General features: G+C 38.6%; 2 protein-coding genes across 9 annotated transcripts in view; both read right to left on the bottom strand.

Annotated features, from left to right (window-relative positions):
• RUFY2 (RUN and FYVE domain containing 2) overlaps positions 1-13,900 on the bottom strand; it is a 44,863-nt gene extending 30,963 nt beyond the window's left edge. For 3 of the 6 annotated variants that reach the window (XM_024986722.2, XM_059882567.1, XM_024986724.2), the window contains exons 1-6: positions 13,662-13,900; positions 11,610-11,783; positions 8,937-9,054; positions 2,014-2,115; positions 830-953; positions 597-658 (exon numbers count right to left, since the gene is read on the bottom strand). In XM_024986722.2, the coding sequence (XP_024842490.2) occupies positions 597-658; positions 830-953; positions 2,014-2,115; positions 8,937-9,054; positions 11,610-11,783; positions 13,662-13,665 (584 nt within the window). In that variant the 5' untranslated portion in view covers positions 13,666-13,900. Of the gene's footprint in view, positions 1-596; positions 659-829; positions 954-2,013; positions 2,116-8,936; positions 9,055-11,609; positions 11,784-13,227 lie in introns of all 6 variants that reach the window. The other 3 variants (XM_059882566.1, XM_024986723.2, NM_001206707.1) reach the window with 3 other exon arrangements.
• Positions 13,901-17,287: 3,387 nt separating this feature from the next.
• Positions 17,288-26,515, bottom strand: part of DNA2 (DNA replication helicase/nuclease 2) — a 38,740-nt gene continuing 29,512 nt past the window's right edge. Inside the window, 8 exon segments of one of the 3 annotated variants that reach the window (NM_001192802.2) lie at positions 18,378-18,446; positions 19,053-19,199; positions 21,225-21,407; positions 22,034-22,123; positions 23,659-23,863; positions 23,946-24,035; positions 24,137-24,330; positions 25,498-25,722. In NM_001192802.2, coding sequence (NP_001179731.2) covers positions 18,378-18,446; positions 19,053-19,199; positions 21,225-21,407; positions 22,034-22,123; positions 23,659-23,863; positions 23,946-24,035; positions 24,137-24,330; positions 25,498-25,722 — 1,203 coding nt within the window. 3 annotated transcript variants of the gene reach the window in all.

The following is a 26,515-nucleotide window of genomic DNA, read 5'->3' on the forward strand; positions in this document are numbered from 1 at the left end:
CTTTATAATCAAATAGCAGTAAGCTATAAACTAAAAAACTATTAACCTTTGTTCAATAAATTACATGCTAATATTAAACAATACCATTAGTATATTTTTAAATTTTTTGCATTTATTTTTTAAGAAATATATTTGACATATGAAGTGTAAATTTAAAGTATACAACATGTTAATCTAATACATTTATATACTGTGATGGACTGCCATTGTAGCAATAATTAGCACCTCTCATATTACATAATTATCTTTTCTCTTTAGTAGACCAAATAAGTTTATTTTAAACACAAGTCTTAAACTAGTATTTGTAAGTTTATGAATAATAAACTTATATCTCTTTTATCACATAAATGAGAGTTGACAATTAAAATGGGTCTCTGGGGAATTCCCTGGCAGTTCAGTGGTTAGGATTCTACATTCCCACTGCCAAGAGCCTGGGTTTGATACCTGGTTGGGGAACTAAAATCCCATAAGCCTTGAAGCACAACCAAAAAATAAATAAAATAAATAAATAAAATGAGTCTCTGAACTAATGGTACGACCAAAAGTCATACTTCAGACTAAAATACGGTATGTGAAATAACTTAAGAAAATCATACCTTTCTTTATTTCCAATATCTTCTTCATTCTTTAAATACATTGAAAAATCAATCACTCCAACCTGAAATAAAGTTATTTCTTAGAGCAGAAATACTAGAAGTACCTCCAAAATGCAACTGATTTTCCCCCTTAATTTTTCTTTAGTGTTTAATAGCACTGTTTACACCTGGATCAAAGAGGAAGAGTACAATATGAAAATACTGTGCCTTTGGCACCAGTCATTTTCACTTACTTGTGAATCTAAATCCTCTCCCTTTACACACAGATTAGCATCTATCACATTCAGGCCAACCAGCAGCCCAACAATTACTGCTCCTTCTTCTTCCATCATTAGTGCATGATACTCATAGAATTCACTGTGAAAATTAAAATAATAAAAATTGTAAATTTATTTCAAAAACTAACTTGTAAAATCTCAATACCTTATAACAAGCATGGAACCAATATTAAGTGAGGTATCTTAAAATTAGCCTTTCTATACACAAACGGTCCGTCTAGTCAAGGCTATGGTTTTTCCAGTGGTCATGTATGGATGTGAGAGTTGGACTGTGAAGAAAGCTGAGCGCTGAAGAATTGATGCTTTTGAACTGTGGTGTTGGAGAAGACTCTTGAGAGCCCCTTGGACTGCAAGGAGATCCAACCAGTCCGTTCTGAAGGAGATCAGCCCTGGGATTTCTTTGGAAGGAATGATACTAAAGCTGAAACTCCAGTACTTTGGCCACCTCATGTGAAGAGTTGCTGGGAGGGATTAGGGGCAGGAGGAGAAGGGGACGACAAAGGATGAGATGGCTGGATGGCATCACTGACTCGATGGACGTGAGTCTGAGTGAACTCTGGGAGTTGGTAATGGACGGGGAGGCCTGGAGTCAAGAGTAAAATAAAAAATGACCAGATTCTCCAGAACATCACAGAGGCACTCTGAGAGAATAAGGCCGAATGGAGGGGCTGCCATAGGCCCACTCCTTCTGAAAACTAGTCTCCTTGCTTTGAAAGTCTGTCTTAAACATTTGTCCTTCCATTTAAATAGACAGTTTAAAAATACCCACAATACAGCCAAAGCAGTGGTTCGCATATTCAAGATCTAAAAAGAAACCTCTTCAATTAAAGCCCCAAATTTCAATACAAATTTCCATTCATAGAATTAACTGTAACTTAAAAAATTAAAAATTAAAAATATGACATACAAATTTCCACCTTATTGGCCAATAAAAATCTTACAGTATTCATTTTTCAGGCTAGTTCTTGATCTATGTTATGTCCCCACCGTGGTTTTCTATCTCATTTTTCTCCTTCTTTTATTTTATGCCATCACGATGTGTTTTGTGTGTCTTTTCATACTACATCTTCTATCCTTTTTGGAAGACAGGATATAAATGAAATAAAAAATGAAAATGAACATGATTTAATGGTAATTACCTCAAGAGATCCCTTTGTATAATTAAGCAACGCAGGTAATCAGCCATTTTTTTCTGCATGAGGGCTAATCGAAGCCACGCTCTTGCACGACCCAGGGGGGTCCTGAAAAGCAAAACCAAATGGTCAGAAAACAGTCTCTGCCCAAAGATTATAGACTGCATCTCCTACCTTTGTTGAGACATACATTAATAATGAGAAAAGGCAATTAATCATGGTTTTACCTTTGTTTCTAGAGCTTTAAGTCAGTTCTTTGATCATGCAAACCAATCCCTAAGAGCTATTTAAGTCTCTAAGGTAAACCTGAACCTACAGGACATCTAGGTACCACTTCATGCCTTTAAAGAAATGACTCTCTAAACAGGGAGGATATTTCTACAAGATATATTTTGTCAGAATAGGCTTACCCCTCTAAACATGATTATGCAAAATCCATCAGTAAAGGCAGTATGATGCCCTCAAAAAATAACTAGCCTTGTATCTGAATTTTAAAAAGCATAACAATGCTAAGAAGGTATCTAGCTGCTAATTAGAATCATTAGGCTGCTTGCTGTTTTTCAAATGTTTCTTTAACCCAGTTGTCCTTTAGAACATTAAATCTCTCTAACATGGAGGCCTGCTGGGAACAAAACTAATACAACAAATATGTCTGAAAGGTTGTGGCCCAGGGCCATTTTTGCTGGCTATAAGCAGGGTCTCAGACCAGAGGGAGCGCACAGCTCTTCTTAAAACTGAAGGTGTTTGTGCTCAAGATGAAAGTTAATTCTATCTAGGCAAGAGATGTACTGATGTGTACCAGGTAAAAAAAAAAAAAAAAACACAAGCCACAGTATCTCCTCATGGCAAACTGAACAAAACCAGCTGGAGAAGATAATCCATGCTCATGGAACAGCGGCATGACCTATGCCAAATTCTGAAGCCACCGTCCTGCTAAGGTCACTGTAACAGGGACAGAATACTAGGGGACTGTAAATAGAAAAAATATGGTAGACCGCAGTAAGTTAATGATTACTCAGGAAAGCAGGTTTGCTTAACCACAAAACTATGCAGCAGAAGCAAGAGATGTGCCCCTAAACAATAAAACAACGGTGGCGTGAGACTCACATACTTGCCCGGTGAGCTCAGTATGTTAATGATCCCCAGGACATGCTCTCTGCACACATTTAAAAAAAAAAAAAGGTAATTTGTGGACCTAGCTTGACGACATAGACATAAGAAAACTCCCCTGCTTAACCTGGAGGAGGAACTAATGATGGAAGCATGATGTCTCCTGAAGAAAGACAAAGGTCTTCACCCCCCTGCCCCCTTTTCCTTTGATTATAAAACTGTAACCTAATAAGTTCTCGGGCACAGTATTTCTCATTCACTTGTAAGACTCACAAGTGTCCTATTCTAATAAATCACTCTGCCTCTTGAATTCCTTTTCTGTGCTGAGACATGAAGGACTATGGTACTGGAGCTCTTCAGAGCCTGTGAAAGGACACCAGACGGTTTTAATTGAAGACAAAATTCATGTGATGTTATACCTCTCAAGGACTTAAACTCATTGAAAATAAAAGTGTGGATGTATTCTCCTGCTAAAAAAAAAATAAATCTCATATCTCTTTTATCCAAGTTATCATTTAGTAAATTAAAACCAAGACTTACAGAGTATGAATGACTTTTTAAAGAGAAATACATCACTCACACTTTTATATTTTCTTATGCAGAAAACTTTTTGTCAGGTAATGTAGGAAAAAACTTAATTGTCACTTCTAACAGCTAACATATTTCTTCTGCTTAGCATTTTAATGAACACTATTCTCCAGAAAATACTTTTTACTTTTGCAGAGTCTGGCTTTTTAAAAACAACATGAACATGTATTTTCATATTAAAATAAAAAGCAATTCTTCCATTTCTGGAGTTTAAATTCCCTTTTCCTCTTTAAAAACTGTGCCTGTGCTCAACCACTCAGGGGTGTCAGACTCTGAGATCTCATGGACTATAGCCCACCAAGCTCCTCTGTCCATGGAATTTTCCATAGATGAATACTAGAGTGCGGGCTCTTTCCAAACCAGGGGTCAAACCCACATCTCTTGCACTGGCAGGCTTTTTTTTTTTTTTTTTTTTTACCATTGGGCCACCTGGGAAGCCCTGTTAAAAACTGTGATACCTTATACACCACTGAGAGGAATATGAAGTGTGAACATCACTTGCTATTTAATTCTAAAACCTGGGTTTAAATCCTGGCTCTGCCATTTTTTAAAAAATAACTTGACTGATTGACTTAGGCTGTGCTGGGTCTTCATTGCTTCGGGCGGGTTTTCTCTCATTTTGGTGAGCAGGGGCTACTCTTGGTTGTGGTACGCAGGCTTCTCCATGCGGTGGCTTCTCTTACTGTGGAGCACAGGCTCCAGTAGCTGCAGCTCCCAGGCTCTAGAAGTGGGTTCTAGAGCACAGGCTCAGTAGTTGTGGCACTCAGGCTTAGCTGTTCTATGGCATGTGGAATCTTCCCAGACTAGGGAAAGAACCTGAGTCCCCTGTACTGGCAGATGGATTCTTATCCACTGCACCACAGGGAAATCTGTGGCTCTGCCACTTATAATTTCTTTGATCTTTACTTTTTACATCTATATAATTATTAATAAACTCTACTCTAAGAATGATTTAAGCACTAAATGAGATAATTCATGTAAAACAGTTATCGTATTACCCTGATACACTGCCATTTATTTTGAGCACTCAAGTATAACTTGCAAACATTTGGATGATGTAACAACAGAAAACATTACCATATTCCCAAAACCCTAAATCGTAAAGCTAAGAGAAAGCAGACTTAAAGAAAGTAGGGAAAACCACTAGACCATTCAGATCAGATCAGATCAGTTGCTCAGTCGTGTCCGACTCTTTGCAACCCCATGAATTGCAGCACAGCAGGCCTCCCTGTCCATCACCAACTCCCAGAGTTCACTCAGACTCACGTCCATCAAGTCAGTGATTCGATACAACCACCTCATCCTCTTTCATCCCCTTCTCCTCCTGCCCCCAATCCCTCCCAGCATCAGAGTCTTTTCCAATGAGTCAATTCTTCGCATGAGGTGGCCAAAGTACTGGAGTTTCAGCTTTAGCATCATTCCTTCCAAAGAAATCCCACGGCTGATCTCCTTCAGAATGGACTGGGTGGATCTCCTTGCAGTCCAAGGGACTCTCAAGAGTCTTCTCCAACACCACAGTTCAAAAGCATCAATTCTTTGGTGCTCAGCCTTCTTCACAGTCCAACTCTCACATCCATACATGACCACAGGAAAAACCATAGCCTTGACTAGACGAACCTTTGTTGGCAAAGTAATGTCTCTGCTTTTGAATATGCAATCTAGGTTGGTCATAACTTTCCTTCCAAGGAGTAAGCGTCTTTTAATTTCATGGCTGCAGTCATCATCTGCAGTGATTTTGGAGCCCAGAAAAATAAAGTCTGACACTGTTTCCACTGTTTCCCCATCTATTTCCCATGAAGTGATGGGACCAGATGCCATGATCTTAGTTTTCTGAGTGTTGAGCTTCAAGCCAACTTTTTCACTCTCCACTATCACTTACATCAAGAGGCTTTTTAGTTCCTCTTCAGACCATTCAGATATGACCTAAATCAAATCCCTTACGATTATACAGTGGAAGTGACAAATAGATTCATAGGATTAGATCTGATAGACAGAGTGCCTGAAGAATATGGACAGAGGTTGGTGACACTGTATAGGAGACAGGGATCAAGACTATCCCCAAGAAAAAGAAATGCAAAAAAGCAAAATGGCTGTCTGAGGGGACCTTACAAATACCCGTGAAAAGAAGAGAAGTGAAAAGCAAAGGAGAAAAGGAAAGATATACCCATTTGAATGCAGAGTTCCAAAGAATAGCAAGGAGAGATAAGAAAGCCTTCCTCAGTGATCAGTGCAAGAAAATAGGAGGAAAACAATAGAATGGGAAAGACTAGAGATCTCTTCAAGAAAATCGGAAATACCAAGGGAACACTGCATGCAAAGATGGCACAATAATGGACAGAAATGGTACGGATATACAAAAGCAGAAGATATTAAGAAGAGGTGCAAAAACACACAGAACTATACGAAAAAGATCTTCACGACCCACATAATCAGTATGGTATGATCACTCACCTAGAACCAGACATCCTAGAATGAGAAGTCAAGTGGACCTTAGGAAGCATCACTACAAACAAAGCTAGTGGAGGTGATGGAATTCCAATGGAGCTATTTCAAATCCTGAAAGACGATGCTGTGAAAGTGCTGCACTCAACATGCCAGCAAATTTGGAAAACTCAGCAGTGGCCACAGGACTGGAAAAGGTCAGTTTTCATTCCAATCCTAAAGAAAGGCAATGCCAAAGAATGCTCAAACTACCGCACAATTGCTCTCATCTCACATGCTAGTAAAGTAATGCTCAAAATTCTCCAAGCCAGGCTTCAGCAATATGTGAACCATGAACTTCCAGATGTTCAATCTGGTTTTAGAAAAGGCAGAGGAACCAGAGATCAAATTGCCAACATCCGCTGGATCATTGAAAAAGGAAGAGAGTTCCAGAAAAACATCTATTTCTGCTTTATTGACTATGCCAAAGCCTTTGACTGTGGATCACATCAAACTGTGGAAAATTCTTAAAAAGATGGGAATACCAGACCACCTGACCTGCCTCTTGAGAAACTTGTATGCAGGTCAGGAAGCAACAGTTAGAACTGGACATGAAACAACAGACTGGTTCCAAATAGGAAAAGGAGTACGTCAAGGCTGTATACTGTCACCCTGGTTATTTAATTTATATGCAGAGTACATCATGAGAAACGCTGGGCTGGAGGAAGCACAAGTGGAATCAAGATTGCTGGGAGAAATAACAATAACCTCAGATATGCAGATGACACCACCCTTATGGCAGAAAGCGAAGAACTAAAGAGCCTCTTGATGAAAGTGAAAGAGCAGAGTGAAAAAGTTGGCTTAAAGCTCAACATTCAGAAAACTAAGATCATGGCATCCAGTCCCATCACTTCATGGGAAATAGATGGGGAAACAGCGGAAACAGTGGCTGACTTGATTTTTTGGGGCTCCAAAACCACTGCAGATGCTGACTGCAGCCATGAAATTAAAAGAAGCTTGCTCCTTGGAAGAAAAGTTATGACCAACCTGAAAGTGAAACTGAAAGTGAAGTCGCTCAGTCGTGTCCAACTCTGAGACCTTATGGACTGTAGCCTATGAGGCTCCTCCGTCCATGGGATTTTCCAGGCAAGAATGCTGGAGTGGACTGCCATTTCCTTCTCCAGGGGATCTTCCCAACCCAGGAATCGAACCTGGGTCTCCCGCATTGCGGGCAGACACTTTACCGTCTGAGCCACCAGGGAAGCCCACCTATTAAAAAGTAGAGACATTACTTTGACAACAAAGGTCTGTCTAATCAAGGCTATGGTTTTTCCAGTAGTCATGTATGGACATGAGAGTTGGACTATAAGAAAGCTGAGCACCGAAGAATTGACGGTTTTGAACTGTGGTGTTGGAGAAGATTCTTGAGAGTCCCTTGGACTGCAAGGAGATCCAACCAGTCCATCCTAAAGGAAGTCAGTCCTGAATATTCATTGGAAGGACTGATGCTGAAGCTGAAACTCCAATACTTTGGCCACCTGATGCAAAGAGCTGACTCATTTGAAAAGACCCAGATGCTGGGAAAGATGGAAGGCGGGAGGAGAAGGAGACGACAGAGGATGAGATGGTTGGATGGCATCACCGACTCAATGGACATGAGTTTGAGTAAGCTCCGAGAGTTGGTGATGGACAGGGAGGCCTGGTGTGCTGCAGTCCATGGGGTTGCAAAGAGTCAGACACGACTGAGCGACTGAACTGAACTGAAATGAAGAGAAAGCAAACTGATAAATCTGACAAAAAATGGTAAGCATTTTTTCTAAAAAAGTTATCTCTTTCACAAGAATTAAGATAATTAAAGGAAGCTCTTATATCTTAATCATACCCTGAAGAACATAAGAACCCAGGCTTAACAACAAAAAACCTGCAAAAACTTTTCAACATTCATGAGTTACTAGCTATAACATTCAGCTTTTAAGACATTTCATATACCGTTTCTCCTCAGTATTGGGACCCCCTCGGATACCAAAATCCATGGATACTCAAGTCCCTCTTATAAAATAGCATAGTATTTGTGTATTACCTATGCACATTCTCCCATACATTCTAAATCATCTCTAGATTATTTATAATACTTAATACAATGTAAATACTATGTAAAGAATTGCCCACATGTGACAAATTCAAGTTTTGCTTTTTGGAACTTTCTAGAAAATCTCTTTTTCAAACAGTTTTGATCCAAAGTTGGTCGAATCCACAGATGCAGAACCTACAGATATTAAGGGCCCACTCTACCTTCATCTGGTCAATCAGGCAGGTGATATTATAGATCCCAATTTTCCCAACAAGGGAAGTAATTTGCCCAAGTCTTGTGGTATATAAATGGCTTACTGGTGAATTCACATCTCCTGAGCCTCTGTCCTGGATTTAACCTAAATAGTACTGATGGCCTACTGCTGCAAACTGGCTTTAGACTCAGGAAACAGAACTGCGTAATTGATACACCCTATCTTCAAAGAACTTCCCTATTTCCTGCAATGCAATGCAGAATTTAGGTAAGTGGTACAACACAGGAGTGAATACAGTGATAAGAATATAAAAGAAAGAGCACTTAATTCTTATTGAAGGGGCTAAGAAAAGTTTCATAAAGGAAATAAAATTTGAACTGATTAATAGTAAACAGAATTGTATTAGAGAATGCAAGAAGGCTACACAAGGCAGAGAGAATATAATAGAGTAGAGTGTGAGGTGCTTTTAAGGAACAGTAAACACAGGTCTACGGTTAGGGATGAACAAGTCATAGGGCTACTTACTTAAGACCAGGTAAGTCCCGGACACTGGCTCCTATTTCCTCCGCTTCCGGGTACAGCTTCTCCACCAGTTCCAAAGGGCCCCAGATGGTTTTGTTGTGACTTAGAAATGATTTTCTCACTTTAAAAAGGAAACATAATAAACGCATGCAACTTACACATGCAAAACTGTACTAACTTCTTGTTCAATATTTAGTTTCAACATTTCTAACGTAACGTGGTTTTTCAGACAGCCTTTCCTCTCTTGTCACTATATAGCCCGACTGAACAGAAGCCTGTTTCTCAGGATTCCGATATTTCCCTTATCAGAAACATGCATCTTGGCCATTCTTCCACATCAGAAATATGCAAGTAGGCAGTTAAAGTAAAAAACAACGAGGCTCATTCTTTACCAGTACCGAAATAAGACTGGTGGCCCTAGTTGGTTGATCTTTACCAATTTATTAAATAAACCAAAGACAAATAGTTATTTTACTTTTAAACACAAAAAAAATTGCAACTTTACTTTTCCTTTTATTTGTTTCTAAGATTTGGGTAATATAAAACCATGAAATCACTATGTTTCTTTCTTAATACTGACCAAATCTCCTGTAAATTCAGTACTCTTATGATACGCACCACCCAACAAGATAGGTAATTTTTCTTTGGGAAGAAAAATCAATCAGCACAAAGTCGCTTTACAATGATTCATAAAAATACGCATTTGACTATTAGAATATGCCTCATGATATTTTGTGAGGTAAAGGAAAATAAATTCGGAAAAGAGTTTAAAATGTAACTACTTGGGCCATCATTTGGCAAATTCAATTTTAGCAAGTTGGAGGAAAATAAAGATCTACGTCACTATTTTTTTTTAATAGAAAGGAAGTTTTTCAAAACACAAATTTAAACTCAAGGCCTAAGATAAGATTGTCAACTTCCTTATGTTTTAAAAGAAGTACTCAGAGAGTGGGACTATGAAGAGTTGGCAAAAATGTGGGGAAAGAAACACAGTCACTGTTGTTTGATCAGTGAAGTCTTTAAAGACAGAAGTTGCCTCTATCCTTTGACCCAGATATTCGACTCCAAGGAGTCCTAATGAAACCATAGCATTTGTACACGTGTACAAATGTATAAATCCAAAGATGTCCTTACAGCACAATTTTAATAATAAAAACTGGAAGTAACCTAAGTGTACATTGAGGACAGTAGTAAAATAAGTCATGGTATGCATATATAATGAAATATTATACATTATGTATATTATACATACGCTATGAAGGCAATGGCACCCCACTCCAGTACTCTTGCCTGGAAAATCCATGGACAGGGGAGCCTGGTAGGCTGCAGTCCATGGGGTCCATAAGAGTCGGACATGATTGAGCGACTTCACTTTCACTTTTCTCTTTCATGCATTGGAGAAGGAAATGGCAACCCACTCCAGTATTCTTGCCTGGAGAATCCCAGGGATGGTGGAGCCTGGTGGGCTGCCGTCTATGGGGTCACACAGAGTTGGACACGACTGAAATGACTTAGCATTAGCATTAGCATGAAATATTCTACATATACTATGAAATACTATACATATACTATGAAATATTATACATATACTATGAAATATTATTCACTATTATCATCATTTTCAGGGAGTACTCACATTTCTACAACAACCCAATCCAGAGGACAATTTTTCTAGACATGTTTTCCACGCACTGCTGCTGCTGCTGCTAAGTCGCGTCAGTCGTGTCCGACTCTGTGCGACCGCATAGACGGCAGCCCAACAGGCTCCTCTGTCCCTGGGATTCTCCAGGCAAGAACAGTGGAGTGGGTTGCCATTTCCTTCTCCAATGCATGAAAGTGTAAAGTGAAAGTGAAGTCGCTCAGTTGTGTCCGACTCTTAGCGACCCCATGGACTGTAGCCCACCAGGCTCCTCCATCCATGGGATTCTCCAGGCAAGAGTACTGGAGTGGGGTGCCGTTGCCTTCTCCGATGCACTAAGGAGGTTTATATTTCAACAATCAAGTGTTTTAATGTATTTGTTGAAGAGAGCACTGCTGCTGCTGCTGCTAAGTTGCTTCAGTCGTGTCGGACTCTGTGCGACCCCATAGACGGCAGCCCACCAGGCTCCCCCGTCCCTGGGATTCTCCAGGCAAGAATACTGGAGTGGGTTGCCATTTCCTTCTCCAATGCATGAAAGTGAAAAGTGAAAGTGAAGTCACTCACTCGTGCCTGACTCTTAGCAATCCCATGGACTGGAGCCTACCAGGCTCCTCCGTCCATAGGATTTTCCAGGCAAGAGTACTGGAGTGGGGTGCCATTGCCTTCTCCGGAAGAGAGCACAAACTAGTAATAATAGTTCATACCAGCATTATCAAGCTTAAATTTTTCTAAATAACTCTATAGTTGTCCTAAAATGGAAAAAAATAAAAATAAAAATAAATAAAATGGAAAAAAGTTCGGAGTATGCTGAGAAAATAATTTAAATCAAATACACGTTTTACAAAACACTAAGGATTTTCTGAAGACCACCCATGAGGAAACATAAAGCAGTAGGGTATTTTCTCCAAAAACCAACCCACCCAGCATTTTTAAAGTGACAGTAATTATGGCCTCAAAAAAAAAAATTACATTTTTAAGGATGTTTAAGATGGGAGGGGGGCCGCTCCAAAGTTGATTTTTTAAAAATTTTCCAGTACCTTTAAGACCATGTTTCAGACAATGTTCCATAACAACGAAGAACTGCTGCAAGGGGGGATAATCAGAATCCAAAGTGCGGCCAAAACTTAGAGCAGATTCAATGAGTCCTTTGATACTGAGTTTAGCCATGTTTAACAAGTTTGCTCTCTCTACAGCTGTGGGGTCTTTTGTAGCTGAAAGCACAAGAAAGGAGTCCAACATCACTTGCAAGACCTGATATCAAAAAATATCCAAACCATTTTCTTCCCCTACAAAACCAAGACTGGTCTGCTTCTCCTTGGTGGACAAGTCTTCCTAACTAACCTACACCCCTAGTTAACTTTCTTTCTATGTCTCTCATGCATACCATAGGACAATGCTCACTCCAGTTAAAGTTTATGAATTATTCTCAAAATCCTGCTAATTGGCTATTCTCAAGTATTCATTTTACAATTTTTCTGTGGAGTTTAAGTGTGGAGTAATGTTTAAGGGTCTGGTACAAAGGCGGACAGCAGGAACTGTCAAGGATGAATTCAAAGGCAAAAAAGTACTCTGAATAAACTGGCAATAAAATAAAAAGTAGTTAAAATTCTAAGATTCCAGTTTCACCCACAACAAACATGACAGGTAAATAATAAAACAGGGAGATACAAGAAAAGCCATTCAACTCTAACTCATTTTAACCCTCTACCTTGCTTTTTTCATTGCAATTGTAGTTTTGTATTCCGGGACTCATTTCCCCAGAGGAAATAAAAGCAGGATCCAGTTTCACGTGAAAGTTCCCTGACCTTCCATACAGCTGATCCAGTTAAATACCAAGTTAATGGATGCATTTTTAAAAATTGATTTTAACTGATATTTTCAATTCACAGAAGATTTTCTTCCACACAAATTTTATCCTCAGTTTCTTATAAATTCAGATGCTCCCCATACTCTCATTACTGTTGTGCTGGCAGAAATATTTTCAGCAAACACAGATGACAAAATGAAGTGCAAAAAATAAAGCACTTTCGTATACCGTCTCATAGTCTTTTGACAAATTTCCTAGTTCAAGTAAACCAAGTGTCAGTTTTTTCTTCACTGGATAAATAGTCCAGGATTCCTAATGATCTAGTATTCTAGTTCTGATCACAGACAGCTAGGCGTGAAGCCTGACACTGAATCCTAAGCAACGTAAAAATGCAGTCACAAATACTATAGCCAAGCTAGCTTTTGGAGAATCTCCTCACAAGACATCATTTCTTCCAATCTGCATCGTGATGTGACTCCTTTTTCGGAGACGAAACCAGTCGATATTTCATAGTCTGCAGCAATTCTCATTTTTCTTAACAGTGCCCATCACAATATGTAATGTATAATGAGACAATCAAGACAAACGGCTCCTTTATAACTAAATGCTCGGAGGAAGGTCCTGGTGGGCGCCGTCAGCTTCCTAAGAGCGTTTACACCTGAGCCGCGCCACGCCCGGGCTCGGGGATGCGTCTGACCGCGTTGCGGCCCCCACACTCGGCCAATGGCGGGTTCCAGCATCTTGCCTGGGCCTAGAACCCCTTCCCTGCCTCCCTGCCTCCCTTCCTCCTAAACAGCAAGACTGCCCAAGGGCTCCGGACACCGCCAGCACCCTCACAGAGGGCTCACCCGGGGTCCTGTGCCGCATCGCTGTCCCTCTCCCGCCCTCGGCGTCCGGAACCCAGGCCAAATCATGAGACGCTTCCCTCCGCCTCCCCCAAACCTGAAAAGTCATCGCCCTTCCCCGATTGTTCCCCCGACCCTGGAGCGGCACCCCGGCTGGCCCTGTGCTGGCTCCCTGTAAGCCGTCGAGCCGCGAAACCTTGGCCATTAGGCCCCCGAACTGGGGCGGAGGCTGGAGGGAACGAGGGGCGGCCGCGCGTTGCCATGGCGACCCCGGGCGCCCCTGCGTCCCCGGCTGCCCCCGCCCAGCCCCAAGCCCAGGTTCGGACCCCAGTCTGGACTCGCAGGCCTCGATGCCCACACCGCCAGTCCGCCTCCCCTGGCCGCGGCCTCAGCCAGCACGGAGGGCCGGGCGTCCACTCGCGGCCCGCTCCCCTTACCCATGGCGGCGGTGTCGATACAGTCTCGGGCGGGGACTCCCTGGGCCCCGCCAGCAGCTCCCTTCGGGCGCGCGGCGGCCGCCACGGCGTCTGCAACCAGGCCCGCTGCGGCCCACAGCGCTCCCGGCGGCGGGAGGACGCCCAGGTGGTTCTGCGGCGCCCGCGTCGGGCGGGGGACTCTAGAGCCTGCAGCCGGCCTCGGAGAAATCCGCCCTCGCTGAGCCTCTCCGCGTCCAGCCGGACCGGAAGAAGGAGCGTGAGGGAGACCTCGGGTTGTGGAGCCAGAAGGCGGACTCTGATCTCTCATTTGCGGGCTTCGCCGGAGCACTAGGGTTCCATTTCCAAGGGGAGGCGAGCAAGCCACGTGCAAAGGTTTTCATCTGCAAGGTCCAGCTGGGTTTAATCTAACACACCTGACCACGCCCCTGCTTCAGTAACTCGTAGGGGACCAAAAGAATTTAGAAAATCTGAAGCAATTAACAGTAGGCAGAAATCTATTTAGCCCAAATTTTAACCAGTAAGTCCACTGGTTTATAAAAAGCAAGGAGGAACAGTCTCAGAAATCAAAGGTGCAGAGATAAAACCTGCGTTTTCTCATTTCAGAGAGGAAAAATCCCTCATGGACACTAGGTTTTAAGTTGTATCAATTTGCGGAAAGTAAGCTGTTACCTAGTTAGATCAGCAATTGTTAAGATGGTGGCCGAGTTAGAAATAGACTGGTGTTTTGTGGAAATGGTGAGATGTTTATCTCATCACATTGGCCAGCGTACAGTTCTCATGCTTCTTGACTTCTTTTGGTTTTTAATTTTTTATTGTGAAACAACCCTACATAGATAAAAATGTATAAAGCATACCTATACGTTTAAAGAATCATAAACAGATGGATAAAGAGCACCAGATCAAGCAAGCATAGGAGTCATCTTGAGGGTAGGGGGAAGCCTTTAGCCACAATGTCCCTAGAAGTAAATGTGATCCTGAATTCCGAGTCGTTTCCTTGCTTTTCTGCATGCTACTACCACATAAGTATGTGCCCCTAATCAACGTAGTTTATTTTTCCTGTTCACAAACTTTTTGGGATAACATTACGAACATTACTTGTTTCTGGTGTTCAACATCATCTATGTCCATGAGGAGTTTCCAGTTTATACGTACATCCTGGTTCCTACGTGCAGGAGTCTCTTGGCCATGTAAAAAGAATAGACTTACTGAAAATCAAGTATGCCTTTCTTTAAGTTTACCAACTCATGCCAAAGTGTTTTCAAAATTTCTCATAATTTACACTATCAGCAGTGTTGTTTTTCTATTGCTGTGTCCATTGTAATGCCTAGAATTGTGAGGATTTCTTCATTTTTTTGGCCAGTCTTGTGGGTAGATTGCATGGCAGATTTTTTATTTCTCTCATTACTGATGACATTGAGAACTCTATGTTTACTACTTGGAATTTCATTTTTACAAAGAAATGGTGCCTGTTTTACTATTGACTTACCTTTTTATTGACTTGTTCAAGTTACTTAATGTTCTACATACTAATTTCATGTCAGTTGTGTGTTGCCAATAACTTTGGGCTAATTTTTTTTCTCTCCTTATGGCAACTTTTGACTAAATATAAATTCTTAATTTTCCTGTAGTGAATTTATAGTTTATGCCTTAGTATCTTAAGGAGCCTCCTTATTCCAAAGTTATGAAGATTTTTTTCTTTTACTAATTACAAGAACTTCCCTGGTGGGCCAGCAACTAAGACTCCAAGCTCACAAATGCAGAGGGTCTGGGTTCAATCCCCAGTCAGGGAACTAGATTCTGCATGCCACAACTAAAGATCCCAGGGTGCTGCCACTAAGACCCCGTGCAAACAAATAAATATTTTAAAAAAGAATGATAGTTTTGCCTTTCATATTTAGGCCTGTTATTGCACCCAGAATTTTAGTGATTAAAGATAATGTCAAGTTTCATTTCTTTGGCTGTCAGTTCCTAGGCCAACGCCTCGTTTGATTTTCAGAACCACCCCATGAGAAAGGAATTACTTCTGTTTTACAGATAAAACTAACCTCAGAAAAGATTAAATAACTTGCCCAAAGTCACAGTACTACTGACACAACCATAAGCTGAACTAATAAAAAAGTAGCCTCTATTTTTATAATCTCAAAATACATCTGTGGGTATTTTTTTTTTAACTTTTTGGCCATATCCCGAGGGATGTGGGATCTTAGTGCCCCAACCAGGGATTTAACCCTCATGCCCTGCGTTGGAAGTATAGAGTCTTAACCGCTAGACAAAAAAAGTCCCTGTCTGTGATTTTTACAGTGCTTCAAGGAGTCTAAAACTCACATGTCTAACCCCTTCCATTATCTTGCTGTTAAACACTGAAATGAATGAATGTTCATTTTTCTCCTCTCCAAATGATGAGTACAAAAGGAGGGACTTGTATTCTAAGTGCATTTAGAAAAGCAAGTAAAATTAAGATTATATATTTATTTTAGAAAACCATGAGAACAAAGGAAAAGTTTTATTTCCTAGATTGCTTTCCCCCCATTGTAACAAGTAGTAAACAAATCTTGTTCAGTAATAGACTCACTTTTTTAAAGCTAAGAAATATCTCTTCGAGGGAGATGTTAAGCTCCAAAATACACATTTGCCAGATACTCTAGTCACCTTGTATTGAACAGAATTTGGAATTAGGGTGTATGTTTAAACCTTATTACACTGAACAATTTTAAACTAGAATATTAGTCTGTTCTGAGTATACAGATTTGGTTAACAGCCACAAAGGCGATGGTTGAAGCCAATGACTGTCCAAGGAGGGAGAACAGGACCAGACCAAACACAGAGCTCTGGGAAAGACCAGTCTTTAGAAAGTGAGAGATGAAGAAGAAAAGAAGAGAACCAGAAGAGGCAGCAAGAGAACTCAGGAGACAGGAACTCGGAGCTGATTCAGGAATGGGGACACTGGAATGGCTACCCTTTCCTCACAACCTGGCTTGCCACCATAAGGAAGACCTTGTCTAGGCTAATGGTGCTCTTGACGTGGACCTGCACAAAGTGAGTATCCGATAACATCAGTGACTGGTAGCCATTGCCGCCTTAGTCCTTGGCATGGATGGCATAAACTGCATTATTAACAATTTGAGGGCCCAGTCTGGGTTTAACTTCCAGCTCACTCAATCCCGCCAACTCACAGCATCTTATGTATAAAAGATGAGTCCTATTTCTTTGAAATAAGTGCTTAGAATCTTGTAATCAATACAGATTCCCAAATGACAAGAAACATGGAACTCCTCCCTAGGTTCTTCTTCCATTGGGCTTTACTGTGCAGGCCATACAAATCTGTAAAGCAGCCATTAGTGAAGCCAAAGAATTTTCTTATTCTAGGAACTGAAATTATCTTAGATTCATTCCTGTTATGTAAATTAATGATAACCAACCAATATTTAAGCCTTATCTCTGCAACTTCCTTGTTTTTCCTGTCGAATCCATAGTCTCTCCGTGATTAGCTCCATCCTATGCATGTCAGCACGCCTTGGTTTCAGCTTTAGAACATTGTCAATATTTCACTTCTCAATACTGGAAAAAATGGTGGACAACCCTGAACTTAATTATTATTTAGTATTAATCATTGACACAGTGTGATCTTAGAGTAAAAAAAAATTTATTTAATAAAAACATCAAGTTATAATTTTTTAAAAAACAGGTGTGGTAGAGGCAACAATTTCTAATGTACTTCTCATTAAAAAAAAAAAAACAAACAAACAAAACAACTTGGAAAGAAATGAGAGATCCTCCCCCAAAGGTGGATACACTAAAATTGGTCACCATATAAGTAACTAAGCACCTTGAGATAATTCTGTTTTGTAAAACATCTTCATACAAAAAAGGAAAATTGAGTAATGCCCCAAAACAAAGGGGCATATGAACATAAATAGGTGAAAATAGGGATACACCTTTTTTGTCATCAATTCAGCAAAATTTTTTCCCAAAAGAATAATAATTGTTATTTTCTTTAATATCAAAATCTACTCTAAAACACTAAAAACTGAAAATAAAAAGTGGGAGAGGAAGGGGAAATAACTAGGAGAGTAAGGGAAATTAGTTGGAAATAATAAATTTATAAGTAATAATTTAAAACACTAAGTATAAAGTTTTGTAAAACATCTCTGATAACAGAAAGCAAAAGTCAGGAAAAAATTGGATCAGGACCTCAAAATACAGAAGAGAATCATACTTTTCATTATCACAAGATTGTGCTTAAATGACAAAAACAAATCCATTTTCTTACCTAGTTTTTCAAATAAAACAGGATAAAAATCTACAAGATCAAATTAATCTTAAAAATCTAAACTTAAAAGTTTAAACCTCAGATTGAAAAGTTAATCCATCTTTAAAAGCTGGTAGAAGTGTATCAAACTCTGCGTCTTACAGAGACACATGTATAATGCCTATAAATTTAGACTTTTTAGTTTTGGGTACACCTGTACTGAAAAAATTAATTCTATGTTAAATGTTGTAGAGTTATGTTTAACAAGGTTATACCAAAAAAATAAATAAAACCAAAAACTGGAACTCTGAATGAGTATATATATTTACATCATTTCTTACCCTTGGGATAAAAGTTATCATCACAGTGTAACCAGTCACTGATTTTATAGCATATCCAAATTATAAATAATAAGCAATAGTTAAAGGAGATCATCATGGTATGAAAAAAGCAAGGAAAACAGGGCTTTATTTTCTTTGGAAATCACCCAATAGATGAAAAAGGCTTTCATGTTCTCCTGATGGAAGATCAATGATATAAAATAAATTAAGGAAGATATATTTAACACAATGTGGAACTACATTAAAACATATGACATTATTAACATTCTGTAATTTTAACAAGGCTACTAGAAAACTTGTATTTTTGTGACACTCTATGGATAATAATGTACTTAAGCAATATGATTTACCTGTCTTAGTGTGAGACCTTTATATAATTTTTTAAAGAGATGATCTATTTTTAAAATTATCTACGACATGACAAGAAATAATCTCCATTTTTAAATATAATACTTTGTCCCAGATGTATATTTTTTAAGGTTATCGAGGTGAGAGGAACCTGAAGGGATACCAGTTTTCCTAGATGTGTTCTAGGAAACATGCACTCTGTTTCCGGGGCGAGAAATCAAGTCCCTTTGTTCCTCTTTCTCATTTCACAAACTATTCTTCTCCATCACCTTCATTATTTCACTTGTTGCATTGACCTAGTTCCTGTGAATTGTTTTCTCTCTCCTTTGTAGAATCAGGTCTTTTGAAATATGCCCATGGAAAACACAAGACACTTAGTTTTAATTGCTACAAATACATAAAGTACTCACATAGCACAATCAAATGTGACCGTATATAAAACGAAAAGGATATTAATTTTTCTGAGTTGAGATGATTAAGTAGCTTCCTCAAAGGAGGGTAACGGCTTAGTGAGGGCACACATCCCAGGAGAATCAGCTTATGTTTGGCTCTGGTTATAGCGACATTAAGACGTCGCCAATCTTTCAACAATTCACCAAGCTGAAAGAAAGATAATTTTCATTCTTTGAGTTTTCTTATTTGAGGTTTTTCTGAAAAAGAACAGTTTTTATTGAGCCATCTTCCTACTTTCAAAAACATATTCCAAAAAAGATTCATCAACACATTCAAAGTGCAGACAGTTGCGGAAAAAAAAAACACAAAAAAACTTGCCCATGATGCCAACCTCAAGTATTTTATTGTGGGTGTGATATCCATGGGGCTTCCCTAGTGGGTCAATGGTAAAGAATCTGCCTGCCAGTGCAGGAGATATGGGTTTGATCCCTAGGTTGGGAAGATACCCTGGAGAAGGAAATGGCAACCCACTCCGGTATTCTTGCCTGGGAAATCCCATGGACAGAAGAGCCTGGTGGGCTACAGTCCAGAGGGTCGAAAAAGAGTTAAAGACGACTTAGTGACTAAGCAACGACAACAATGATATATTTGCCATAATTTTAAATGATTAAATATGTATAATGAAAATGTATTTTAAAATTTTAAATATATTAAAAAATAAATTTTAGGGACTTCCTTGGCAATCCAGTGGTTAAGACTCTGCACTTCTGATGCAGGGGGCACAGGTTCAATCCCTGGTCAGGGAACTAAGATCCCACATGCCCTGCTGCTGCTGCTGCTGCTAAGTCGCTTCAGTCATGTCCGACTCTGTGCGACCCCATAGACGGCAGCCCACCAGGCTCCCCTGTCCCTGGGATTCTCCAGGCAAAAACACTGGAGTGGGTTGCCATTTCCTTCTCCAATGCATGAAAGTGAAAAGTGAAAGGGAAGTCGCTCAGTCGTGTCTGACTCTAGCGACCCCATGGACTGCAGCCTACCAGGCTCCTCCATCCATGGGATTTTCTAGGCAAAAGTACTGGAGTGGGGTGCCATTGCCTTCTCTGCCACATGCCCTACAGTGCAGCAAAAAAATAAAAACAAATAAAATTTTCAAACATTAAATACGTATCATAAAGAACTGAAGTTGTCTCCACTTATTGTAGTATTGTTTTTAAATGTAATAAAAACTCATAGAGGACTCAAAGGAGTGGTTAAATATACCACGATTCATATATACAGTGGAAAACTTTGCACCTTTAAGAGAAGAATGAAATCTCTTTCTGTGTAATGACATGTAAAGATCTCCAAGCTCTATTATTAAGTGGAAAAGGCAAAGTCCAGAATAGTGTATATATTACCTTTTGTGCCCAAAGGAGGGAAACATGAATACTGATTCATGTGCTTACATATGCTTAAAGAAATTCTAGAAGGTTAGCAAAAACAAACAATCCAAAAAACCAAACATGTGAGGGTAAGAACTGAGTAGAAGAGTAACAGGGAAGAAGGGAGACTTTTTACTCTGTGTATTTTAAAAACTATATGCAGGTATCACATAGTCAAGAAAAATAAGTCAAGGAGAGATAAAAGCACAAAAAAAAATCAGCCTGGAATTATCTACAAATTTGAAAGTAAGCTAGGAAAGTTTATATGTTTAAAATGCGCCAAACATAATAACCAAAAGGTGGAAGCAACCCAAATGTCCACTAATGGATGAACTGATAAACAAAATGTGGTATATACATGCAATGGAATAACCATCAGACTTTAAAAGAAAATTCTGTTACATGCTACAATATGGATGAACCTTGAGACATTATGACAAGTGAAATAAGCCACTTACAAAAGGACAAATACTGTATGATACCACTTACGTGGAAAATTAATGAATTCATAAAGTTCTGTCAAATTCACAGAGATAGAAAGTGGTTGACAGGAAATGAACAGAGAGGGAATTAAGGAGTGGTTATTCATGGATATAGAATTTGTTTTGCAAAATGAAAAGGTTCTGGAGGTCAGCTGCACACACTGTCAATATACTTCATACCTGTGAATTGTACACTTAAAGACAGTTATGATGGCAAATTTTATGCTATGTGGTTTTTTAACATAATTTTAAAGAAGAGAGGTAAATAATGTCCCAAACAAATAGAAATTAAAAATCAGAAAGCAAAGCAGAAAATACAATCAACTCACAGTTCCATCTTCATTGCTTCTAACAAAAGATACTACAACGATACTTTTGTCTCTTCCTTGGTACCTGTCAACTGTATTAACTTCGACCATCCCAACAGAAGACTGTGCCAATAAGTCACTGATGACCTTTAACTGCTGCCTGTATGGTGCAATGATACCAATATCAGAGGGTTTACAACCAGCCTGTTTTAAACAGAAAAGAACACAATTTAAAATGAAAAAAATCCTGACTTTTGCTATTTAAACTTTACTAAATTTATTAAATGTTTACATAATGTGACAACTGATGTTTATAATACATGTTCCTATGTATAACACATGTTCCTACAAGGAGGAAATAAATATTGAATTACTCTAAGGCTACATCTACATTTCCTGAGAGGAAATAATTTCCGCAAACGCTGCTCCCTGAATTTTAAGAAGTTCGTGGCAATATAAATGGTTTGTATGCCACCAGAGCAGTGATGCCATACCAAAAAAGTACAAAGAAATAAATTTTACTTTCTGCTTTCCCTTTTCACTGAAGTTTCCAATCTCCAATCATACTGACTTCTGCACTAAATTGACACAATCAGAATTATCTGATGTTACAGAAACTTATCCTCAGTGGAAACCCAAAATGCCATTACTGTATTAGATACAGTAATTACTGTCTTAGATAAATGTTGTCAAAATAAAAACATTCAGGCTTCAGTCCTCTTATCTTAATCAACAGAAGTTAATGCTAGATCTAAAGTTCCATGAATTCTAACATTCTATTACTCTGAACCTTAATATTAATTTGCCCTCAAAATTCAATTTTAAGTTACCTTAATAAAAACTGACGTCAGGAAAACAACGAGTTTGGCTTCCATTATATTACTGACACCTCCCTTTTCAACTTGTTCTGGTGCTGGAACCTAAACAGAAAAATATGCATCCTGCTTGTGAAACAATTTCTGAAGTAAAGAGTACTGTCAGTATACAAGTGGCCACAGAGACAGTACTACCAGATACGGGCACAGATGAAAAATATCTTCCTCTTAAAGTTGAATGCAAAAGAATTGACAAAAATGAATGATATTAGTCACTTTTAGAAGGAAACCCATCTTAAACATGCTACATAAAGTTCATACTAAAATCTCTACGAAAGTCGACCATACACTGAGCTTCACATACATTACTGTGTTATCCCCCATTTTATAGGCATCAAAGGCCAGAAGAGATAAGTAACCTGCCCAAGCCTTACAATACACCGTGGCACTAAGATTCAACTTAGATCTGGCTCCAATATCTGTGTTCTTTCCATTTTCTTGTTACTTTTTATACAAATAATAGAGCCATAAAGTTCCCCAGTTTCCACCACCCCTAGTAAAAATTTTAAAGGATTATTTTGCTCCTACATCACCCCTACATCACCTTGATTAATTTTAATATAACTTATTTGGAATCCTGATGCCAAGAGATAGGAAATGTGAGTAGCAAAAATAAAGAATCTAAAAATCACTGGTGAGGTTAATAATTATAACTTCTAACTAACAGATTAGAGTTGTGGTTTATAAAAGCAGTCATATCAACTATACCTCAATAAAAAATAAAATAAAAATTTTAATTACATAAAAATATAAAAGCAGTCATTTATGAGAATGATTCTTCATTCTGAAACACTAGAGCAACGTCCAAGACAATGAAAATTCCAGCATGGTACATGAATGGTAAGGCCCTATTTTTAATAACCGTTGACTCCACCCATCTTAATAACAAAATATATAATTATATTAAGAATGATATACATAGATCAAATTGATGCCTATATTTTGAACTTATGTTGAACTTATGTAAAGATTTCCAAATCAATAATGAGAAGCAGTATAGAAAACAAACTGTAGGAACACAGAGTCAAAACTTTATTCTTAGTTCCTAGAAATAAGAACCAAGTCATTTAAAGTCCTTGTGCAGATTTTTTAATGATAAATTCATAAAGAGGTCTTTAGGTGCATATGTGGGATCTGGAGACACGTGGGAAATCTCTGTTACTTTTAGCTCAGTTTTGCTGTGGGCCTAAAACTGCTCTGGAACATAAAGTCTCTTTTTTTTTTTAAAGGTCCTGAAAAGAACATCAGTTTATCTTACCTTCTGTCCATTTGTAAACCCAAACTTTTGACAGTATCAATGCCAATTACTTTTCTAGGAAATGTAATTATACACTTGCGTTCACTTTCTAGCTTTCCTACTTCAAAACAATTTGACATCTATATCAATCACCAGAATAAACCTCCTCCCAAAGATAGTGAATCTGTAGAAAAAAAGATTCTTTTGTGTGAAAGCACAAGAAGCAGACTAGCTTTAACTCATAAGCTGTAATGAAGCAATCGCTATTGAAACGGAGGAATTTAAATGATAGGGCAAACGGAGAAAAACGAAGGAAATGTTAGTTTGTGTGTGTGTGTTTTACCTTGTGTGTATTAAGAAAACAGACAGGATTGTTTGGCTCGAATGCTGCAATCAGCCAAGGATTTTCTGAATAATCAGCATAAAACTCCAGTTCCAGCTTTACATCTTTAAAGTTAGGCAGGTTTATCACTGCATTGGCCACTTTATCTGATCCACACTCCAGCTTTCCTTCGTACGTCAGTTTATTACTTAAGGACATAATTTTACTAAGGGAATTACAAAAATAATTTTAGTTTGGTGATGAACACAAATATGAAAATCACTCATAGCTGACACTGTTACAAATACCTGTTCATTCTGTATTGCACAGTTAACTGTACAACTGCATTCTTATTCTGCTCCAGCCTCTTGAATAAGCTTTCACTCATGCCAAGAGCTCTGTCAACGAATCAAATTCAGGATTATCAGTCTACTGAACTTATTATCAGTCTACTTAAACAAGTATCTAGTTTAAAACTGAAACCTTAATGTCTACTTACCTTGCTTCACGGTTTAACACCAGGGGAGGAAGCTGCTGATGGTCCCCCACCAACACAAATCTCCGTGAAAAAAAAAGTGGCCCTAGGCAAACAGGCTGGCTAATTTGAGAGGCTTCATCCACTATACAAAAATCAAAAGTTTTACGAGAAAATATGGGATGGTTTATTCCCATACATGTTGTTGCAACTATAAGCTAAACACAAAGAAAAAAAAATAGATCAGGTATTTAATATGTCCAAGAAATAAACCTTGTTTTTCCCATGTTTGAAATTAAAAGATCAAAAAAGAGCTCTTTGTGCTCCCAAACAGAAATCCCCAATGTTTTTTAATTTAGAAACACTTACAACATACAAACTTTTTTTTTCTATAAATTTTTAAAAATCAAGTTAATTTTCCAGACACAATAACAATGCTCAAGTTTAGATCTATCAAAATGGAAATCTGAACATTTCAAGAGGCAGTAAGTTAAGGATTTTTTTTTTTTTTTTTTAATGTGAACTAGGACTTCACTTCTGGTAAGATGGAGTACTTTTCCCTCCCACAAAGTACAACTAAAAACCCCAGACATTATATATAAAACTATAAAGCCTCTGAAAGGTAGAGAAAAGGTAAATCAGCTGGAGAGCTTGGGACATGAGGAACAGCATAGTAGTTTGTTCCCTGGGTTTTCTTTTTGCCTCACATATCCCAGATTTCAGACATTTGGAACATTCTAAGTGAAAAATTCCAATCCCAAAAGATCACATATGATATATGAAACCAAGCAGGACTTTACGGGGCCCTCCTGGGCAAAAAAGCCTTTCTAGGTCCCTCATTTCTTATTTGTAGGATAAAAGCTTCAGCCTCCTAGATCTCCTCAGAGTTCCAAAGGGCAGACTGATAAGCCCCTTTTAACCATGCCTGAGTTCATGCTAATAAGGTGACTTTCTTGCATTCTGTGAGTCATTCAAGCAAATTATGGAACCCAAGGAGGAAGACATAGGAATTCCCAAAATGGGCACAGGAGATCTGAACTTGCAATTCAGAACTGAAGTAGGGGACAGTCTTGTGGGACTGCCCTTAACTTGTGGAGCCTCCACTAACTCTACATAGTTAGTGTCAGAAGTGTGAGTAGAGAGAAACAGTTTTCCTTTACCAGGATATTTTAAACTAGAAGATGGGAGCCCTGAAAAATAGACCAGAAACCTTGTTTCAGTTCAGAATCAAAGAGCAAACTATAAACTCATAAACTGGTCTTATGGTTTATATAAATGAATCTGCAAATTCAGTCAATGCAACTGGATTTCTCAAAGTGCCATTTCTCCCCTCATTCTGACAGCAAAAATTACTGTCAGTATGATTATACAATAATTGTACTTACTTGACTGTTGTAGAGTTCTTCTAGAAGAGCTAAAGATTTAATGGACTTTGATCTGCAAATTTCCTCCTCTGTAAATTTTTGGATATCTGGATGTACCTTCTGAATCTGGCCCAAGCGCAAAAATCCAATTTTAAACTTTGCTAACTTCAAAAGAATATTGTCAACAGCAGAGTGTGTATAGCTGGTCAACAAAACACTAAAACCACAGGCATAGAGAATTCTTACCTATTAATAAACAAAAGAATGGAAAAGATCATTACTTTTAGCTCCTGATAATTTTTAACATTTATATTTTTCAAAAAGAATTAGAAAACAACAGGAAGCATATCTAAGAGCCAAGCCAAGTAACTTTTCATTGCCTTTTTTTTTTTTCTGACTGCACAGCTCGAGGAATCTTAGTTCCCCCACCAGGGATCGAACCTGGGACCTTGGCAGTGAAAGCATAGAGTCCTAAACAATGGACTGCCAAGGAATTCCCCAAAGTAACTTTTTAAAAAATTATAAAGCCAAAATGTCTTATGAAAGTAACATGGCATTATTATCATGTTATCAATGATATGTTACCAATATATTAATTATATCATGACAAAATTGAGTACATATAAACTTTAACTAGTGCCTGGCACAAAGTATCAATCAGTAAATATGTGGTGCCATCATCATCATTATTCTAAGACTGCTCAGAAATTTACTGACATGAAAAAAAAAATTCAATAAGAATCTGTATCAGGGACTTCCCTAGCGGTCCAGTGGCTAAGATTCTGTGCTCCCAATGCAGGCGGCCCGAGTTCGGTCCCTGGTCAGAGAACCAGATCCCACGTGCCACAACTAATGATCCTGAAGGCTGCAACTAACCTCTGGTGCAGCCAAACATATAAATAATTTTTTTTTTTAAAAAGAATCTATTTCAACCTCCTCGTACAACTTGTCATTTTTTAAAGTGAAGAAAAACACAGAGATTTTAGACAATCTTAAATGCAAGGTATATACATGATGATTACAACTACTGGTTGTAATG

The sequence above is a fragment of the Bos taurus genome, chromosome 28 (assembly GCF_002263795.3).
Source record: "Bos taurus isolate L1 Dominette 01449 registration number 42190680 breed Hereford chromosome 28, ARS-UCD2.0, whole genome shotgun sequence".
NCBI lineage: Eukaryota > Metazoa > Chordata > Mammalia > Artiodactyla > Bovidae > Bos > Bos taurus.